The sequence below is a fragment of the Elgaria multicarinata genome, chromosome 6 (assembly GCF_023053635.1).
Source record: "Elgaria multicarinata webbii isolate HBS135686 ecotype San Diego chromosome 6, rElgMul1.1.pri, whole genome shotgun sequence".
NCBI classification, from domain to species: Eukaryota; Metazoa; Chordata; class Lepidosauria; order Squamata; family Anguidae; genus Elgaria; species Elgaria multicarinata.
The window spans coordinates 9125489-9143282 of NC_086176.1; the positions used below are offsets into that span (position 1 = coordinate 9125489).

At 48.9% G+C, this 17794-nt stretch overlaps 1 protein-coding gene across 2 annotated transcripts; it reads right to left on the bottom strand.

Moving 5' to 3' along the window:
- Positions 1 to 5562: 5562 nt before the first annotated feature.
- Positions 5563 to 14101, bottom strand: GAPDH (glyceraldehyde-3-phosphate dehydrogenase). 2 transcript variants are annotated; one of them, XM_063128984.1, is made up of 12 exons: positions 14039 to 14101; positions 13236 to 13281; positions 10903 to 11002; positions 9666 to 9772; positions 9475 to 9565; positions 8725 to 8840; positions 8507 to 8588; positions 7159 to 7310; positions 6986 to 7064; positions 6411 to 6494; positions 6017 to 6114; positions 5563 to 5779 (listed from the first exon to the last, which is right to left on the bottom strand). In XM_063128984.1, the coding sequence occupies exons 2-12, from the start codon at positions 13256 to 13258 to the stop codon at positions 5710 to 5712; spliced, it is 1002 nt and encodes a 333-aa protein (XP_062985054.1). In that variant the 5' UTR covers positions 13259 to 13281; positions 14039 to 14101; the 3' UTR covers positions 5563 to 5709. The 2 variants fall into 2 exon arrangements, with proteins under 2 accessions (XP_062985054.1, XP_062985055.1); XM_063128985.1 differs by having other exon boundaries at positions 13236 to 13266; positions 14039 to 14088.
- Positions 14102 to 17794: the final 3693 nt, after the last annotated feature.

Below are 17794 nucleotides of genomic sequence, written 5' to 3' on the forward strand. Positions count from 1 at the left end.
CTGTGTAGTTCCAAGTGCACACTCCTCTGGTCTTTATTTTCAAGTGGCAAAGATCCCACATGAATTACCTATTTCGAGAGGGGCCTGCCTGCTGTCTCTAAGCTCAAGAGTGCACCCAGATCCATGGAATAAGTTGTAGAAGTAAACCTTCCTGCAGGTGTACAGGCGAAATCTCCCTCCTGTTTTAACTAAGGCAGCCTTGTCCTGAAGCCTGAAACGGCTGCCCTCTGGCCCCCCAAAAGTCCTTCAGGCTCCACTGGCCCTAGAATCACAGAGCTTTCACATGTTGAGTCTCCAACTTTTGTAGCAAGAGTTCTATTGTGTTTTGTAAGCTGGCAGGTTTTGGAAGTGCATTATGCCCGTTTTGCAAGCTCCTTAGTGGGGAGCTTTTAGACGAGAGTATGGCCTGGTTCAGACAACACGCTAAACCATTCTGCTTAGCGTGTTGTCTGAACCAGGCCACTGTATGACTTGAAACGTTTTCCTCTTCTGAGAGGTGGAAGAGCCCAAGAATGTTACATGTAGGCCTAAAGTTACTGTCTACTCTCAAATTTGTGTTGCTCCAGAGCCACCTAGTGGCCTCCGGCAGCAAAGACACGTTAAAGAGCGATGCAGCTGCCTGTTGTGATTTTAGCATTAACTCTGTATCCTGATAAATGGGAGTGTGACTGCAGTGCCCTCTACAGCAGCGGTCCCCAACCTTTTTGGCACCAGGGACCGGTTTTGTGGAAGACAATTTTTCCACGGACTGGGACGGGGGTGGTTTGAGGGGATGGTTTTGGGAAGCCATGCCCGCACCCCCACTCCAGCGTCCTGGCTTTGTTTCGGCTGGGTGGGCGCCCAGCCGAAGTGAAGCCAGGATGCTGGGGCGGGGGGGGCGGCTTTGGAACGGCGCACCTGGAAGTTGCTCTCCCAGAGTGGCTTCTGGCCGGGCGCGCCGTTCCAAAGCCACCGCCCCCACCCCAGCGTCCTGGCTTCGCTTCGGCTGGGCAGGCAAGATGACGCCCTGCACCCAGGTACGCTGGGGTGGGGGTGGGGGTGGGTGGGTGAAAGCAGCTCACCTGTGCAGCCCATTTCCTAACAGGCCACGGACCCAGACCGGTCCATGGCCCGGGGGTTGGGGACCCCTGCTCTACAGGCTAGATTCAAGATGGCAAGGTAAATTATTCAAAGTTTATAGATGGATAGAAGTCCTGCTGAAGCATTGGCAGTAGCCGTTTCTAAAATGTCCTTATTTATTTATTTATTTATTACATTACCTTACTTCTTAGGAGTGGTGGGAGAGGCCTCTTTTCCTTTATGTTGAGGTACAGAGTTAAGGGAAGCGTGCTCCATGTTAAATTGCCTTTGAATTTTGGGAGAACTCCAAGGAGAAGTTACTCCCTGGGGTATTTAAACTCCCCCCCTTTTTTTAAAAAAAAGAAAGGTTCTCTCTCACAATCTGGGACAGTCAAGGGTGTGGGGAAGAAGTAAGAGAAGAGAAAGTATGAAGAGAAATCTCTATCTGTAAGTTTCTAGTAGTGCTTTTACCATCCAGCAAAAAATTGTCGTAAGTCTTCCCCAATCAAAAAGGGATTTCTGCTACATTAGGGAGCTTGGCATGTGCACAGTAGTGCTGTCCATCATAGATGGCCCCACATGGTTTAATGCCAAAGATAAACACACACATGGAAACCACTTCCCACTTTCTAAAATGGGGAATACTCCAGCAGGAAGTTCCCCTGGACAATCATATTACAACTATGTTCTTTCTTCTGCTGCCCCTTACGCCTGGAACGCTCTTCCAGAACATTTGAGAACTACAAGTTCAATCGCAGCTTTTAAAGCTCAACTAAAAACTTTTCTTTTTCCTAAAGCTTTTAAAACTTGATGTTGTGCAGACTTTATGCTGTTAGTTTTACCCTATCCTGTGCCTGCTTACCCTACCCTGTACCTGTTTGCATTCTCTTCCCCTCCTTATTGTTTTACTATGATTTTATTAGATTGTAAGCCTATGCGGCAGGGCCTTGCTATTTACTGTTTTACTCTGTACAGCACCATGTACATTGATGGTGCTATATAAATAAATAAATAATAATAATAATAATAATAATAATAATAATAATAATAACAACTAGAATATATCTGTGTCTGCGACTGCCCGTGATAGCCCTAACTGTGGCACCTGTGCATATGAACCGAGATGTTTTCTTACATAGTGGCAGACACACCTTGGGAGGCCTAGCGTAGTCATGGTGACCAGGCCTAGGTACAAAATGTACAGATAAGTTGTCGCTCGCACTTCATCAAACTCTGAGCTGTTGGTTCCTATTTATGGTAGGAGATACATTCTAAAAAGTAAATGTATAAAACTGTACTACACCTATCCTTAATTTGATCCAGTTAAGGCAGCTGTCCCCAACCTTTTTGGCACCAGGGACCGGTTTTGTGGAAGACAATTTTTCCACGGACCGGGGGTGGGGGGTTGAGGGGATGGTTTGGGGAAGCCACGCCCCCACCCCCACCCCCACTCCAGCATCCTGGCTTTGCTTCGGCTGGGTGGATGCCCAGCTAAAGCGAAGCCAGGACGCTGGGGCGGGCAGGCGGCTTCGGAACGGTGCGCCCGGAAGTTGCTCTCCCAGAGCGGCTTCCAGCCAGGCGTGCCATTCCAAAGCCGCTGCCCCCACCCCAGCGTCCTGGCTTCGCTTCAGCTGGGCAGGTGAGATGGCGCCCTGCACCCAGGTATGCTGGGGCGGGTGGGGGGTGAAAGCAGCTCACCTGCACAGCCCAGTTCCTAACAGGCCACGGACCAGTACTGGTCCGTGGCCCGGGGGTTGGGACCCCTGAGTTAAGGTCAGGGGGACAAGTTGAGGGCTCAACATTACTGTGGTCTTTCAGGTTTAGGACAGGGTGGGTTTTCAATATTATTTTATGGAGTGGAGGTTGCACACTTGAGAAGAACAATTTGAGGAAAGCCAGAGCTTTCAAAATGTGGATATACTGACATATGTCGAAGATACCGTGGACTGATGGCATAGTACGTAGGGTAAACAAACAAACAATTAATAAATGCCATCAAAAGAAGAAAATTGCAATATCTTGGTCATATTAATACACCCTACTCAACTTATACAAGGGGAAATAAAAGGGAAAAGATTTTGGGAAGAAGACAAACATCGTTGTTGGGAGTACTTGAGAAAATGGTATCGCTGTACTTCTATACCACGATTTAGAGCAACAGCATCAAAACCAAAAATAATTGTAGTAACTAACCTCCGCTAGGAGAAGGCACCCTAAGAAGAGTAGAATGCAGCCTATTCTGAGTGAGGGGGTGACGGACGACTCAACCCCACATTCCCCAGCTGTCATCAGTTAGGGAACCATGGGCTGGAGGGCTCCACTTGAACTAGATATTCAGTACAGCTGCTGCTTGAGCTAAAGGCATGGCTACTTTTTATAACTACATAGAAGAAGCGAGGGAGACTGGAGCAGGCACAGACCACCGGAGCCTGCTTCAGTTGGACCCCCCCACAACTGGGCTAACATCTTCACCCTGTGGGGAAGAAGGAAGAGCTGTTGGTTTGCCCCTCCATTGGGAGATAAGAGGACGGAGCAAGGCCTTCCCACCAGCCTGAACAGTCTCCTTAATTTTTTATTTTCTCCCTCTTCCCTCCCCATCCCCTTTTCCTTGTGTGTAGTGCCTTTTTTAGAATGTAAGCCTGAGGGCAGGGACTGTCTTCTTCACTGATCAATTGTAAGCCACTCGGAGAGCATTTTTGGCTGAGGTGCGGGATAAAAAATACTATAAATAAATAACTGAACTCAAAAATTGAGACTATTCATCTCCTGTAGCAAAAGCTGCAGATCACAGACTATCCACCTGCATCAAATTAAAAGTGCAGTGTTTTGTTACAGATTCTAGTTGATAATTTTGTACTTATTTATGCAATAAGAATTTCTATCCTAATGCCAACACGGCTACAAACCCATTAAGGCAAGGAAGTGAACAAAAGCCCTAATAATGCAAGGTAAAAATTGCTCTCAAATGATTTAATAGCCCAAATATTTGTGAAAATAGGATTGGGCCAGCCAGTGACTGCTTGGTAGAACGCATTAGGCCTGCTTTGCACTGGGAGCGCTCTAACCAGTGCTATTCCTGGTCAAACTGCCACACTGCTGCATCTGGCCCTGCCTACTACATGACTTTGCTGTTTACCCACAGGTCTGTGTTATTTCCCCAATGAAGTGGTTTTTGAGGATCTTTGCTGTAGGGACTTGAGGGTCTCTAGTCTTCTCATTTACTGTTAATTGAGCAGCTTGAGTAGTGGTAGCCCATTCAGTTTCATTCCCTCAGCTAATAAATGGCCAAGTATGTTTCTAGGGCCTTTTTAGTACAAACCATAGGCTTAGTCAGGGTGACCATATGAAAAGGAGGACAGGGCTCCTGTGTCTTTAACAGTTGCATTGAAAAGGAAATTTCAGCAGGTGTCATTTGTACATATGGAGAACCTGGTGAAATTTCCTCTTCCTCACAACAGTTCAAGCTGCAAGTGCCCTGCCCTCTTTTAAATCTGGTTACTCTAGTATAGCTGCTGCAGCTTTAACTGTTGTGATGAAGAGGGAATTTCACCAGGTTCTCCATATATACAAATGACACCTGCTGCAATTCCCTTTTCTATGCAACTGTTAGACACAGGAGCCCTGTCCTCCTTTTCATAGGGTCACCCTGTTAGTGGCATTTTGAACACTGCAAAGGGCCGGACACTGTCAGAATTGCAAAACAAAAACATCAGCACTGAAATACATTCTTCAGGCTGGTGGACATGCAAGGAGCCATTGTAAAATTTAAATGAAGCTCTTTCTATCAGCTGCCCAAAGCAGTGCACCCGCCCCTCTCAGCAGTGAACATCCCAGCTGGTCTTTCACATAGATAAGTTTCATATGGCAGCAGCACAAGTGCTGCAGCAAGAAGCCACAGAGCAATGTAGCTATCGAGTCGTGAGCAGGCTCATGTGGAAGGCTTCAGGGTGTGTGTGTGTGTGTGTGTGTGTATGGGGGGCTGTAACACATCAGCCAGTGTCCCTCTTTCAGAATACTAGAACCTGGGGTCCTCCCATGAAGCTCATTGGTGGGCGATTCAGGACAAATAAAAGGAAGCACTTCTTCACACAGTGCATAGTTGAACTATGGAACTCACTACCACAGGATGTAGTGATGGCCACCAATTTGGATGGCTTTAAAAGGAGGTTGGATAAATTCCTGGAGGAGAAGGCTTATCAATGGCTACTAGCCCCGATGGTTGTGTCCAATATTCGAGGCAGTAAGCCTGTGTGCACCAGTTGCTGGGGAACATGGGTGGGAGTGTGCTGTTGCACCATGTCCTGCTTTGCTGGTCCCTGGACAACAGCTGGTTGGCCACTGTGTGAACAGAGTGCTGGACTAGATGGACCCTCGGTCTGATCCAGTATGGCCCTTATGTTCTTTCACCTGGCAAAAGTGGGAGATCCACCTTTTTTGGAAAACTGGTCTTTGTCCTCACACCCTAACCCTTCCCCAAAATAATGAGAAAGAACACAAATACTAGAGACAGTGATGACTTTATTGAGAGGGGAGGTGTTACTGAAACATCAAGTTTCTTCCAGCCTCTCACTTCCTCAGAGGCTGATGGAATGGAGAGCCTCTAACCGCAAGACACAGAGCCGAGTTGTAAGAAAAAAGGGTTTCTGGTCTTTACTCCTTAGATGCCATGTGAACGATCAAGTCCACCACGCGGCTGCTGTATCCAAACTCATTGTCATACCTGGGGGGGTGGAAAAGGCAGGAAAACATGAGATCACCCTATTCTCCATCAGACGTTGAAGTAGGAAGGGAAGCAAGCCAAAAGGTAACAGCCCTGTCACCATATACTCCTACATACATATACTATTCCACCTCCTCAAATCCAGCAAGCCATTGAGTGACCAGAATTATTGAAACAGTAGGAATTTCCCCCCTTTTCTCTAGCTCTCTAGACGAATCACCCAGCCCCATCTCTTACCAGGAAACCAGCTTGACAAAGTGGTCGTTGAGAGCAATGCCAGCGGCTGCATCAAAGATGGAAGAGTGGGTATCACCATTGAAGTCACAGGAAACAACCTTCAGGAGAAGCAGAAGAGAGACTTACGAGGTGCGCAGAGCCTTGACCAAAAAGGGGGGAGGCATCAGTCTTGAATACACCCCCCCCCACACACACACATTTATCCAAGTGGCCATCCCATACAGTGGCCAAGAGTTTCAAAGTGTTACGGCTGCATTGAGTAATGCATATCCATTACCCTGGCAGGACCTTTAGAACTGTCACCATGCTAGCAGAAATTGTGCAAAAAATGACATGCCCTTGACAGTACTTTCTCCATATGGCCATGTGTATACATTGCATAAATTCAGCTTACCTGCTCCTCTGTGTATCCCAGGATACCCTTCATGGGGCCCTCGGAAGCTGCCTTCACAGCCTTCTTAATGTCATCGTATTTGGCCTGTGAGGAAAGATGTAAGTGTTAGATACTCAAAACTCCCAGATTCCAACGTGTGTGTGTGTGTGTGTGTGTGTGTGCGTGCTCGCGCACATAGCCACTTATGTTAAAGTCACTTATGTCTCAAGTCACAGGCCAGAGTAGGGGCTTGGTGAAACAGCTGACAGATACTGTTCTCCTATACTCAAAGTAGCTCTATTGAGAGGTTTTTAGAGGGGAGGGAAGTACTTTCACCACTATAACGTATATAGCATGAGGTCAGCACTGAGCTTACATACAATTCCTGCAATCTTGCTTAATGTTGAGGTGGAAGAATCATGAGAATCAATAATACATATATCTCACAATCCAGAGGTTACATTGTGGTGGGTAAGCCAGCAACCCACTATTGCGCACGGGCGGGGGTTCTGCACTGGCAAGTACTCCTCAGAGTCTCAAAGTATTCCACATAAGGGACCCAGAAGGAGAGGTACTCCAGGATCTAAGATACTCACTGGTTTCTCCAAGCGGCATGTTAAGTCTACAACAGAAACATTTGGAGTTGGGACACGGAAAGCCATTCCTGTGAGTTTCCTGTAGGTGCAGGAGAAGACTTGGGTTAGGGTACACATCTTCCTTATTTTAGCAACCCCTGTGATCCCTGTCATCAGGAGACAGGAGAACCTACCCATTCAGCTCAGGGATGACCTTGCCAACAGCTTTAGCTGCTCCTGTGGATGCTGGGATGATATTTTGGGAAGCTCCTCTGCCATCTCTCCAGTTTTTCCCAGAGGGACCATCCACAGTCTTCTGTGTAGCTGTGATGGCATGGACAGTGGTCTGGAGTAGGAAGAACAGCAGAGACCATTTCACCCCAAGCACAAGAGATATTCCCACGTCAACAAGAGTAGCATCCTGAAAACTTCTCTCACACTTTCATCTCGGCTACCTCTTTTCCTCCACTTCCTCCTCCTCCACCTCTCACCATTGTGGCCAAACTCTGAACAGTGCAAGGCTGGCAAAAAGTGAGAGCCCCACCGAGGCCTAGTTCTTGAGGCGCTTCATCAGAACTGTACTCAGAAATTGTGCTGAGGGGACTTAAAGGGTCAAGGAATCATTGCAGGAGAGCTGAAACATAAACCAGGCTGGTTTAATATGTTGAAAGCTTTTAAGTGAGCAATAGGACAGAATATTGTGTGCACGCCTCTCTTTATACCTCCACAAGTAAGAGAACTAGACACTAATAATTTGAAGTGCTTGGAGCATCTGTGAGGGGGCCAGACGGCTCCTTTCTCCAATGCTTGTGTCACACTGGTGTCTTGCCAGGAGGTGGAGATTGCACGGGCAAGCAAGGAATTGAGAATAAAACCGCCAGTATCATACGACCTTTATACAAATCTATGGTGCAACCACACTTAGAATTCTGTGTACAGTTCTGGTCATCACACCTAAAAAAGGATATTATAGAGCTGGAAAAAGAGCAAAAAAGGGGCAACTAAAATGATGAAGGGGCTGGAGCATCTCCCCTGCGAGGGAAGGCTACAACAGCTGGGATTGTTTAGCTTGGAAAAAAGGAGGCTGAGGGGAGACAGGATAGAGGTGGACAAAATTATGCATGGTGTGGCGAATGCGGATAGGGAGACATTTTTCTTCCTCTCTCAAAATACTAGAACCCAGGGTCATCCCATGAAACTGTTTTGTGGGCAATCCAGGACAAATAAAAGGAAGTACTTCTTTACATAGCTCATAGTTAAATTATGGAACTCACTACCACATGATGTAGTGATGGCCACCAATTTGGATAGCTTTAAAAGGGGGTTGGATAAATTCCTGGAGGTGAAAGCTATCAATGTCTACTAGCCCCGATGGTTGTGGGTGGGAGGGTGCTATTGCACTGTGTCCTGCTTGTTCATCCCTGGCTGATGCCTGGTTGGCCACTATGTGAACGGAGTGCTGGACTAGATGGACCCTTGGTCTGATCCAGCATCAGGGCATTTCTTTTGTTCTTAACCATGAGGAACATGCAATTCACCTACCATAAGGCCTTCCACAATGCCATAGTTGTCATTGATGACCTTGGCCAAGGGAGCAAGGCAGTTGGTGGTGCAAGAAGCATTGCTGGAAGAAAACGGGAGCAGCTAAATGGATGATCACACTCTCTCCCCCCTTCCAGAGGACTCCCTGGCCCCATTTCAGTGAGGCAGAACAGCCCTCTGCTCCAATTGTAAATACCAGAGTTCCCTTGCATATTCACCTGACGACTTTCAGAGAGTTGTCATACTTCTGATGATTGACACCCATCACAAACATGGGAGCATCAGCTGATGGGGCAGAAATTATAACACGCTTTGCACCACCTTTCAAGTGAGCCTAGAGGAAAGAAAACAATAAAAAACAATTAGCCCTCTTCAAGGTTTAGGTAGAATAGGTTAGAGTTAAGGACACAAAGATGACCAAGACAAAAGATTGGCCAGTGAACAAAAATCTTTGCCACCAAGCCTCCATTCAAATGTTACCATAGCAGCAGTGCGGGAGCCATAATTTTATGCGTTTGTCCCATGCTGCAATGGTAACGTTTGAAAGCCATCAGCCACATGGATGAGGCAAATTCTGTGGGTTCGTCACACCTGATCACTGCCCAGGGAGGGGAGAGACCGAGTGGAAAATAAGCAGAAAAACTCCTACACCACTGCAGTAATACACAAAGTGGGTCCCTGAGAGAGATTTACTTGAAACTAGTGCAACTGTAGGAATTTAGGAGCTACAGTTCCTTGAATCATTAAACTCCCACGCCTCCTTTGGGTTGTATCATATTGAACTCTAGACGGCTGATTTTTGCTCCATTTTACTTTTGTATTAATCCAGGAAGTATAGGCATCCAGGTTCCCTTCAATTTCAGAGCACCAGTGGTTTGCATGTTCTCTTGCCATTCTACATCCGTAAGCAGACAACCCAACAGCAGACAGTGCCATATCTATGCTACCCATCTATGCTACCCACTTACGCTGGCCTTCTCTGTGGTGGTGAAGACACCGGTGGATTCCACAACATACTGTGCGCCAGCATCACCCCATTTAATGTTGGCAGGGTCACGCCTAACAAGGAAAGGAAAGAAGCCATTTAGAATCTGCAAGTTTCTGATGAAATCACCCTCTGCCCATCAAGGAAAACTAGAGCGGAGAGGGCGTTACTCACTCTTGGAAGATTGTGATGGCATGTCCATTAATCACGAGTTTCCCATTATCAGCTTTGACTTCGCCATGGAAACGGCCATGAGTGGAGTCGTATTTAAACATGTAGACCTGAAGTTGAGACACGAAACGTTAGTTGTCATCATGGAGTCGGATTCCCCTTTCATCCCTCACACCCTTGCTTCCACTCTTTCCTCACACCAAGCTACTCGCATACACGACTGCTTCAAGAAGGTACTATGTGAATTGGAAGCCCAGTGTACTTCAGGGCTGTTGCAGTTGGGGTAGAGCAGCCTTTCTCAACCTGGGGCGCTCCAGATGTGTTGGACTGCATCTCCCAGAATGCCCCAGCCAGCTGGCTGGGGCATTCTGGGAGTTGTAGTCCAACACATCTGGAGCGCCCCAGGTTGAGAAAGGCTGGGGTAGAGGATGGGAAACACGGCTGTGATCACTGAAACCACCAAAGCGTGACCCTGTTCAGACAATATGCTAAGCTATGGTGGTTAAGCATTTTGAGCTAAACGTGGCTTCGCGTGTCATGTGAACTATGACTGAGCATGTCGTGTGAGCCATTCCTAACCATGATAGCTACATAACCATGGTTTAAACATGTTCACTAACTATTTGCTGCAAAAGGGTTAGCAGCCTAACCATGGCTCAGTCTGCTGTCTGAAAAGGTCCAGTATTTTCTCCGCACAATCATGGAGAAATTTTGGTGGCAAGGCAATATCAATTGGGTCTTTTGAAAGTCACAGCTGGGAGATTTTATTTGTCACATGGAAAGCAACTACCCAATTAATTATATGCAATTAAACATGTAGTTAAAATGGACTTTTTGCTAGTTGGGTAATTTATGTTATTGGGATTTTGTATGCGTGTTTAATATTTTATATTAGTATAATGTAAGTACTAATTGCATATAACTGGGTCTCTGTTTGTGGCGCGACTCCTACGGAGTGTATTATTTTTCTCTTTGGAGATTGTTTTTCAACACCATCTCATTTATACAGGAATTATATGACATCAACTAGGGGCCCTTTTTCCTAAACTTTCAAGGGGCATTTGCCCTGCCACACCCAAATCTGCTTGCAGGCTTGTCTTATTTACAGGAAGCACTACAAACTTTCTGGAAAATATTAGAGGATGACTATATAGTGATGAGGAAATTTGCAAAGTAGTCTGACTTTGCTCCAAGTAGCAGGGAGATTCAAGTCTCACAAGGGACAATTCTGAGTTCTCACCATGTAGTCCAGATCAATGAAGGGGTCATTGATAGCCACAATATCGGCTTTTCCTGAGAGGGTTGCAGCCCTGGTGACCAGACGGCCAATACGGCCAAATCTAGAGAAACAAGGATAACAGTGTCATCGTCAGGATGGATTAACTAACCCTTTTTAGTTGTTCACTGCTCTACAAATGTATCAATGACCAAATGCATGGTAGGAAGCAGAGATCAGTGTGTCACAATGTAACTTGCAATCAGATGGCAAACCTAGCGATGGACTAGGGCTTAGACCATATAGTCTGACCCCAGTCTGGGCAAAGCAGTTTTATTCTAGGCAGACTGTCTGCCCCAGGCACCAAGACCTCTACCTATCTTCCTTTCCGGTGTTTAACTTAACATTAGGCACAAGTTACAGGGATACACGGTGCAAACTTCACTGAAATACATTTTTTCCAATTATTTTCAAATGGGGCTTGAGGCGGAGACCTTCCTGGTGGGTTGAATCCCACATGTTCTATCTACCCTGCTTCTATTCTGCCACAACAACCAAAATCTTATGCTCATGGCAGCAGTTTTACCTTGTCTCATGCTAGGGCTGCCCCAGACAGAGCCATCATTTGCTGACAGCATTGGCAAGAGAAGGCTCAGAAAGGCTCCTCGATTTCTTCCCGCTGGCTGGGGTCAGAGTGCCCAACAGGGCTGCAAATCTTTTAAAAGCCCACAACAGCCTGGAGGCCCTGGCCACCCCTTTTTGGGTCACGTGAGGAAGGCTTTGTGTTTGAGACAAAGAGCATCCTTGCATGAGACTGAACAGTCTGCCCCACAATGGCTTTTCCAGCCCCTCTCCTTTTAAACTCTTCCTTCCCTCCTAAATGGTTGGAACTGGTAACAACCCAATATAGGGGCCAAGATGTGGGCTGGAGAGGCTTGAATTTTCCCACTCAAGCTATGAACATCAATTTAAGTAAGAGCTTGAAAAGTCAAGACTTCTACCATTGCCATCTTTTCAGGACTGCTCCGAGGTTAAATCTTATAAGAGTTAAAGCGCTCTGCACAATGGGAAGTTTGACAATTACATGGAGCTTCCTTGTGGCATATCCACTCACTTCATACTATTCACCGCAGTGTGCAGCAGCTCCTCACTACCCCTCTGAGCCCTGGAGATATGAGAGGCCCTTTCTACACCTAAGGGTTATCCCAGGGAAATGGAGGGATCATGCCTGCCTGCTCCCGGGCTCCCCTGTGAGGCATTTGGATGTGCAGGAATGATCCCAGGATATAGGGCTGGTGTAGACATGCACAGAGACTGAACCTCAAACTTTCTACATGCAAAGCGCCCATTCGGCCATTTAATTATAGACCCCAAACAGCAATTCTTAAGGGAAGCAGCTTCCTTAGGTATGCCTGTGTTGGGAAAAGTATTGTTTGGACAGGGTCCTTCCTCCCCGCTGAATTTGCACGGAGTGGACTGCCCATTTGCCCCCTTTCTAGGCAATACTGCTTTCAACTCTTCCCTCCTTTCCACCACTATCCTGCCTCAAAAAGGTCAGGCACTAACTTTAGAGGCAGCCCTTGCCTTCTCTCTCTCTCTCTCCGGCACTGAGCTGCAGAGTTATCTGGTTACAACTTTTAGCCTCCCAGCGGCATATGCAGAAGGTCACATTCTTTGTGGGCCCGTCGGACTGACAGACACACAATCCTCCCAGTGACATCTAAGGAAGGCTTTGATTTGATTTTTTTAGGGCACAGGGAGAGGCAGGAGATGCAAAAGGTGGGAAAATGAAGCAGGGTGGAGAGAGAGGACCACAGTGACTCAGCAAGCCCAGCTCAGGGAAGTGAGTCACCATGGGTGCCTCTCAGACTTGGGCACATCCTGGCCATCAGCTTCCCCCATGTGCTTTCTGCCTCTGGGCCAACACATAGGTAGCATGAGGAGTCAGAACATCTACCCTCTGTTTAGGAGGACAGCTGAGCCTAGGAGAACACAAGCCGAACTTGTTTGAGAGAAACAGCTGCCAGGAGAGGCAGATGGGCCACAGTGACCTTCAGATGTCCTTGCAAGAGGCAGGAAAGGAAAGCCCGGCTAGGTTATCTCCTGCCGCGCACCCCCCCCCCCCCACCCAAAGAGCCGAATCAAGCTAGGAGTGAGACAGCAACAGGCATCCCGACGCCCAGAGATCCCATTGGCTGGAAAGTTCCCCAAGTGCTACCAAGGCACAGAGGAAGGGGCCGCCCCGCCCCCGCCTTCTCCCAGCAACCGGACTCCCGCCCGCTCCCCCCCCGCCCAGGCCCCTCCCTCCCAGCCATGCTCAGGCAGGCTGGCTGCACGTCCACCCCCTCCAAACTCACCCGTTAACTCCAATCTTCACCATCTTTGTCTCTGGAAAAAGTGCTCCTAAAGAGAAAGAGAAAGGGGGGAGGGGAGAGGATTTATAGAACTCTTCCCAGTACTTTATAAAACTCTTCCCAGTCCTTCAGCCCTCTGAGTCTCTCCACGCAACAAGCCCCTACTTACAGCCCCGTAGATTAATGGGGGGGCTGCTTCTTCCCCCCAGTCGAGAAATCCTCCCTACCCCCCCCATACGTTAAAGGGCCACACACACACACACACACCGCACCCGGCGGGCGGAAGCGAAGCGGAAGAGCCGAAGCGCAGAGTTTTGCGCGGCAGGCGAGGTCGGCATTCCTTCACCGCGAGGCTGCCGGCCCACGCCTGCTTCCACGCGGCCCCCGGCCGGCCCCTTCGTGACTTTGGAAACTGTATTATCCCCAGGCTTATTCTCCCCGCGGGCGCGGCTCCCTCGGGCTGCCCTTGCCGGAGGGGCCTCGGGGGAGCAGGCGAGCTGCCGGTCTCCCAGACCGCGGACCCCGCCACTCGCCCCGCTCCCGGCGCAGGAGGACTCGGAAGCCGGCCCCGCCGAGTTTGGCGGGGCTGCCTCCCCAACGAGGCGCCCCCAGCGTCCTCTCCGCGCCGCCGCCCACCTCGCCAGCAGCCGGGTCAAAGCCCGCTGGCCGCAGCAGGGACGGGGCCAGCAGCCGGGGCGGCTCCTTCGCGACCTGGGGCCTCCCCAGGTGCGCCAAGCGCCTTGCCAAGGGGCCGCCGCCGCCGCCGCCTGCTCCTCCCGTCCCGTCGCAGCGAGGCGGCTTCTTACCAAGGGCTCCCTGACCTGACTCAGCTCCGCGGTGCAGTGAGGAGGTGCGAGAGAAGCGCCCCTGCGCCGCCCTTTATACCGCCCGGTATGCTAATGACGAGGCCCGGCCCTGAGCGCAGGCACCAAATCAGAGCCCGGGGGCGCCCGAGGGGAAGCTACGTGCAGCCCTCATGCCGCGAGCCCCGCCGCCACCGCCCGCTTCCTGCCCCCCATGCGGTTGGAAATAGCCCGTGTGCCTTCTCGCCAAGGCTCCTGCTCCTCACCAGCACCCTCACCCGGACTTTTTTGGGACAACCCCCAAAGCCAATCCGAGGCCTCGATGGCCCAGAAGTCTCGAGGTGGAGTTCCAGCTTTTGCTGCGCCAGTGGATTCTGCCCATTACTTGGCCTGGTTATACTGAGGGCGAGCGCAGCGTGGAATGGATTCGTCGCCGGTCTTCCCTTCTTCCGTAATCACTTCCCACTTAACAAGGAAGGGACCAGGCAACAAGCACCCGGAAGCTGGACCTCCCTGGTGACTGCCCTTCCCTGCCCCACTAGACGCATTTGGAGTCGGTCCTCCTTCTTCCCCTCTCCTTAGGTAGGGTGACCATATGAAAAGGAGCGGTATAGAAAAGGGATTTTCAGCAGGTGTTATTTGTATGCAGGCAGCACCTGGTGAAATTCCCTCTTCAGCACAACAGTTGAAGCTGCAGGACCCCTGCCCTCTTTTGTATCTGGTCACCCTAGGCAGGGTTCCTGCAGCTGAAGAGGGAATTTCACCTGGTGCTGCATGCATACGAATAACACCTTCTGAAAATCGCTTTTCTATTCAACTGTTAAAGATACAGGAGCCCTGTCCTCCTTTTCATATGGTCTAGGGTGACCCTATGAAAAGGAGGACAGGGCTCCTGTATCTTTAACAGTTGTATTGAAAAGGAAAGTTCAGAAGGTGTCATTTGTATGTATGGGGAACCTAGTGAAATGTCCTCTTTATCACCACAGTTGAAGCGGCAGGGCCCTGCCCTCTTTTGCATCTGGTCACTCTAGTATAGCTCCTGCAGCTTTAACTGTTGTGATGAAGAGGAAATTTCACCAGGGTCTCCATATATACAAATGACACCTGCTGAAATTCCCTTTTCTATGTAACTGTTAAAGATACAGGAGCCCAGTCCTCCTTTTCATATGGTCACCCTGGTAGCGAGGATCCTATCTTCCAAAATGGTTCCTAAAACAAAACCCATCACTCCCAAGTTCCCTATTTTTTTTTAAAAAAACAACCACACTTCTCTCTGTGTCTGTGTTTTAAATATGGTGTGTGTGTGTGTGAATAGCAGATGGATGACCAAAAGCCTCCTTAAGGAAGAAGCTAGGAGACTCCTTGAGTTCTGGTTCACACAACTGGCTTGATTGTTCTACACTTGAACGCTCTGCGCTTGATGGCCATCAGCTGGTTGTGTGAATGGACGGAGGCACGTGACTGTGCTTTGGCTTTCTGATTTGTCATCTCTACACTCAACATATAACTGGATGTGGAAGCCATCAAGCAATGGATATGCCTTTAGTAAACCTGCCCTGAGACACCCTCACTGTCTAGGAAATTGCTTGTAATTCCATAGAGATCATCTACCTACACCAAGATTAGCACGAGACTCCACAACACCACCTGGGTACGGCCAGATTCAACTTCCATCCTCTTCTTCCTCCACCCATCCTTATTAGGAAATGCCTATATCACAGTTAATACGGTAAAGGCCAAGCCCAGCCCTCTGGCACAGGCAACAGGATGAGAAGGAAATTAGTTCCTTCCAACCTCTCCCCTCCCCCAAACCCAAAGAACTATGGGGTGTTTCCAAACAACCACAGGCGTAATTTGCTTTAGGGTGGGGAACTTCCCTTTTATTTTAACATGCCCCTTCCTGCACCCCTCTCTCGCATACATATAGTTAAAGCTGCAGGAGCCCTGCCTGGCGTGACCAGATACAAAAGAGTTACTAACAGGGACTGGCCGACGAGACCACATTACGCCGGTCCTTTTCCAGCTTCATTGGCTGCCAGTCCAGTTCTAGGCCCGATTCAAAGTGCTGGTATTGGGGCCAGGCTATCTGAAGGAACGCCTCCTCCCATATGTACCTGCCCGGACTAAGGTCATCCTCAGGGGTCCTTCTCTGCGAGCCCCTGCCAAAGGAAGTGAGACAGGTGGCTACCAGGAGCAGGGCCTTCTCCGCTGTGGCACCCCTGCTGTGGAATGAGCTCCCTAAGGAGGTTCGCTTGGCACCTACATTATATGCTTTTAGACGCCAGGTGAAGACCTTTTTATTCTCCCAGCATTTTAACAGTCTATAAATAAATTTTAACTTGGTGTTTTAAATTGTAATTTTGCATTGCTGCTGTTTTTATCTGGTTGAGGTTTTATATTGTATTTTATATTATGATTTTATACTATTGTTTTATACTTTGAATGTTTTTAACTTTTGTGAACCGCCCAGAGAGCTCCGGCTATTGGGCGGTATAGAAATGAAATAAATAAATAAATGATAGGATGACCATGTGAAAAGGAGGGCAGGGCTCCTGTATCTTTAACAGTTGCATAGGAAAGGCAATTTCAGCAGCTGTCATTTGTATATATGGAGAACCTGGTGAAATTCCCTCTTCATCACAACAGTTAAAGGTACAGGAGCTATACTAGAGTGACCAGATTTAAAAGAGGGCAGGGCACTGCAGCTTTAACTGCTGTAATGAAGCGGAAATTCCCCAGGTTTTCCATATATACAAATGATACCTGCTGAAATTCCCTTTTCAATACAATGGTTAAAGATACAGGAGCCCTGTCCTCCTTTTCATATGGTCACCCTACCTCCCCTCCCCTCCAGCACAACGTGAGCAACATTTCTAATCAGACCGTGGGGATGGGGGCAGGGGCGGGGGCCTGCCCGAGGAACGTGAGAACGGAAATCCCTCCTTCTCCTTGCAATTGGGCCGCGCGCGTCAACCGGAGCCAGGCCATCGCGATTCGTCCTTCGGTAGGACAGGGGAGGGTCGGGGCACCCAGACAGACGACGCAGCTTTTGCCTCAGAGTCCGCCGGCAGCCCTTAGCCCCGGGAATAGGGCTCTGGTGGGGCTCAGAGTGCGTTTGTGCACAAGCACGTTTTGAGGCTGCACGGGGCTGGGGCTGGCAGCGATTGTGCAAATCACTGGAAGGAATACCTGGCTTAAAAGTGGCTAACCAAGCTCGGTTGAGGCAGAAGCTGCCTGTGGTCATACACCGCCATAGTGGAATGTGCAAAATCTAAACAGATTCTCACCAAAAAAGGGGGAGAAAGATTACAAAGGTGTGTGGTTCACAGGTAACAGAATGCTGTAAAAGCACACCACCTCTAGGGAAGGGAGAATGTGTGACAAAGAACACGACAGGGGGAAAAGCATATTTTAGGTCGGGGTGGACTTTCTACTTTCACAGAGAGGCCACTGCCCTGCTTGCAGTGGGCCACCTAGCACCTGTTGGGTTAACGTACTCCTTCCTCAAAGTGGCATGGAATGTGGAAACAACACACATCACAAACAATGGTGCAAAGAACATGACATAGGAGAAATGACCTTTAGCAGAGGCTCAGAATGCCGTAGGACATGACCGGTGGGCTGTGGTCATGAGTTCAGACGATGGAGTCCCAAATATGTCTCAGCAGCTTGTTACAACAGGGGTGTTGAACTTCAGGCCAGTGGGCCAAATCTGGCTTGCCTGGAGTCCCAAGCCATCCCTCCAGGGTTGCCCAGATA